This window comes from Vespula pensylvanica, chromosome 13 (genome assembly GCF_014466175.1).
Source record: "Vespula pensylvanica isolate Volc-1 chromosome 13, ASM1446617v1, whole genome shotgun sequence".
Classification (NCBI taxonomy): domain Eukaryota; kingdom Metazoa; phylum Arthropoda; class Insecta; order Hymenoptera; family Vespidae; genus Vespula; species Vespula pensylvanica.
In genome coordinates this window covers 1,845,091-1,847,980 of record NC_057697.1, presented here as the reverse complement: position 1 = coordinate 1,847,980, position 2,890 = coordinate 1,845,091, and the positions used below count along the sequence as shown (strand labels likewise).

Sequence of the window (2,890 nt, the reverse complement as noted above, 5' to 3'; positions counted from 1 at the left end):
TTTTTTTTTTTTCTTTTCAATTTTTCTTTCCGTATTATCTCGATGTATAAATGAAAACGTGCGGCTGACCATATTCGCGTCTTGTACTACTTTGATTGAGAAAATTGATTGATTTGAAAAGAAAAAAAAAATTATTGGAAATTAATTAAAAATATATATATATATATAAAAAGAAGAAGAAAAGTTAATCGCATTGAAATAAAGAATATCTTAAAAATTTCAAATAAATTAAAAATTTATTCAACGTCGTTTGACGTACTAAAGTCTTTAATTCTTTTCAAAAATTAAATTAAATTCATGAATGAATGAGTACGCTGATCTGATCATATTAGGCATCGTGCCACGTAAACTCGTCAAGAAAAATTATTTACGAAAAAGCAAATGTAAATGCTAATAAAAATACTTGTGCGACGAAATAAATAGGTTGAAAATCGATAAAATGTATTTCAACGATTCGTGAATCGAGAACTTTTGATATTTCTTCGGGCAAATGAAATATATGAATGAACGCGTGTCTGATCATACTATAGATCGTACTACTTAAAATTGGTAAAAGAAAAAGAAGAAACGATCGAAAGAAAGAATAAATTCAAATTAAATTAATTAAATAATGTTATTGGATAGAGATATAATCAGTCGTGGGAATCTTAACATTTTATTTCAATAAACATTCGAATAGAAATGATTATTTTTCCGTGCAAATTACGTCGATAAATTACTCGTATGATGATCACATCGTATCGTCCTATCTCTTGAAATTAATAAAAAAAATAATTATTTGAAAAAGGATAAATAAATGTTGTTCCGTTTTATTAATTAAGAACAATTCTCCGATATTTGGTTGGTACGACTCGGCTGATAAATCTAATTATTTATACGTTCATTCGAATTACGTTTATCAACATAATTAATGGTTGATCATATTCGATATCAAAAATAAAAAAGAGAAAAAAACTTCACATAAATTGACAATAAATTAATTAAATTACATACAATCATTCATGGTCTTCTCTATTGTATTCTTAAGAAATTAACGTGAATTCGATATCATACAAAAAAGAAAAATTCTTTTGGAGTAAAAGGAAAAAAGAAATGATAAAAAGAATTCTAATTCAAAGAGATATGACTTACCTTCGTCAAAATAGGGATTGCCAAGGGTCCTTTCAGCCAGGATGACGAGACAGCAGAACAACCACACCAAAGAGAACTTCATTTTTTCTATCTCTTTCTATCTCTTTTTTATTATTATATCTTCAACAATATTCTCTCTCTTTCTCTCTCTTTTCTCTCGGATAATATTTCTTTATCGTTGAATATCGATGGATAAAAAATATGAGAGATAGAAATTAGCTTCTCTTAATACCGTAAAATGTTCTGATTTACTTTTTTATATCTTCTCTCTTTCTCTCTCTTTATCTTTTTTGATATGAGGAGAAAAGGACACCGGTTAAGCTTCGTACTCGACGATGCTCGGGATGCGAATGAGGATTTCTCTGCGTAGACGATGCTTATATAGACACGGGGAGGCGTGGCGATTGCGCCCCCACGAAGATCGTAGGAAGCAGAAGGTGAGATTCAGGATATCAGAAGTTGCGACTTACTTTTTTACACGAATTTCATCTCGATTGGTCCCCATTTATAAAGAATCACCCCTCGTTTTGCTCTCGTCTCATGTCTTTGAGAAAAAGAAAAAAGAAAAAGAAATACGCTCTTTCAATATAAAATATTCTATCGAATTTCTCTCTTTCTGTCTTCCAAACGATCTATTTTTTCTTTTTTCTTACTTTTTAAACATTTCCATAAGACTTTCTTCCTTCCTTTTTTTCTATCACCCTTTTCGAATTCAAATTCATTTCGTTCGACAATTTCTTTTTTCCTTCTTTAATTAGACAAGTGACTAAATGTATTTAAATGTGAAGCAACTAGTTGAACGATCGATTGAATAACTGCTACGAAAAATTTTTCGATGAGTCGAGAGGGAAAAAAAGTTAAATAAAATTGAAGTTGAAACGTGATAAGATTAGATTCGAGAAATGTAGATTATGATATATATTTTCTTTTTCCTCTATTTTCTTTGATTTTTAATATCACGTAGTATTGATAAAATGAAAGAAGAAATAAAAAAAAAAAAAAAAAAAAGAAAAAAGAAACTAAAAGGAATTTTCCATTGTCTGATAGAAAAAAGATTAGTACGATAGGAAAGGAAGATTAGAAATTTTCTACCCGACGAAAAAAGAAAATAAATAAAGAAAATAAAAATAAACAACGATAAGAATAAAAATACAAATTGTCTATTTCTTGAAGAAAAAGAGAATGATGACATTCATTAATAATATAAAAAGATTACATGACCTCGACCTTAATAAACAAAAAATAGAACAGAATATTCTACCCTTTGAAAGAAAAAGAAATTTACGACGACGATAAAAAAAAAATATATATATATATATATACACGTATAGAAAAAAAAAAAAAGAAGAAGAAGAATAAACAAACGAATAGACAAATAAATAAATAAAAACTTGTCTATCCCTCCTTAAGAAAAAAGAAAAAAAAATAAATTCTTCCTTTAATGAAAGAAAGACTAAAAGAAGAGAGATAAAAAGGAATGAATATTCTTGAAAAAAGAAAACAAAAAACAAAAAAAAAGAAAAGTGCCGAAAAAAAAGTAATGATAGATGTAATTCTCCAGGGATGAATATATCTGTGATAGCTTTTTAGTCATTGACTTTCCGCGTGAATAAACGTTTCCAAAGACATAGAGGATACGAGATAGTAGAGGTGGTCGTGTTATCTTCCTCGGTTCAGAAGGTCCATCAAGGAGAATGAGAGAGAGAAAGAAAGAGAGTGAGATAGAGAAAAAAAGGAGAAAGAGAGAGAGAGAGAGAGA

General features: G+C 28.5%; 2 protein-coding genes across 3 annotated transcripts in view; one reads left to right on the top strand and one right to left on the bottom strand.

Moving 5' to 3' along the window:
* LOC122633929 (U8-agatoxin-Ao1a-like) overlaps positions 1–1,492 on the bottom strand; it is a 6,909-nt gene extending 5,417 nt beyond the window's left edge. The window contains exon 1 of one of the 2 annotated variants that reach the window (XM_043822424.1): positions 1,132–1,492. In XM_043822424.1, coding sequence (XP_043678359.1) covers positions 1,132–1,213 — 82 coding nt within the window. In that variant the 5' untranslated portion in view covers positions 1,214–1,492. The remainder of the gene's footprint in view (positions 1–1,131) is intronic. The other variant, XM_043822423.1, reaches the window with a different exon arrangement.
* LOC122633927 overlaps positions 1–2,890 on the top strand; it is a 22,140-nt gene that overhangs the window by 15,433 nt on the left and 3,817 nt on the right. The gene's annotated exons all lie outside the window — the stretch shown is intronic.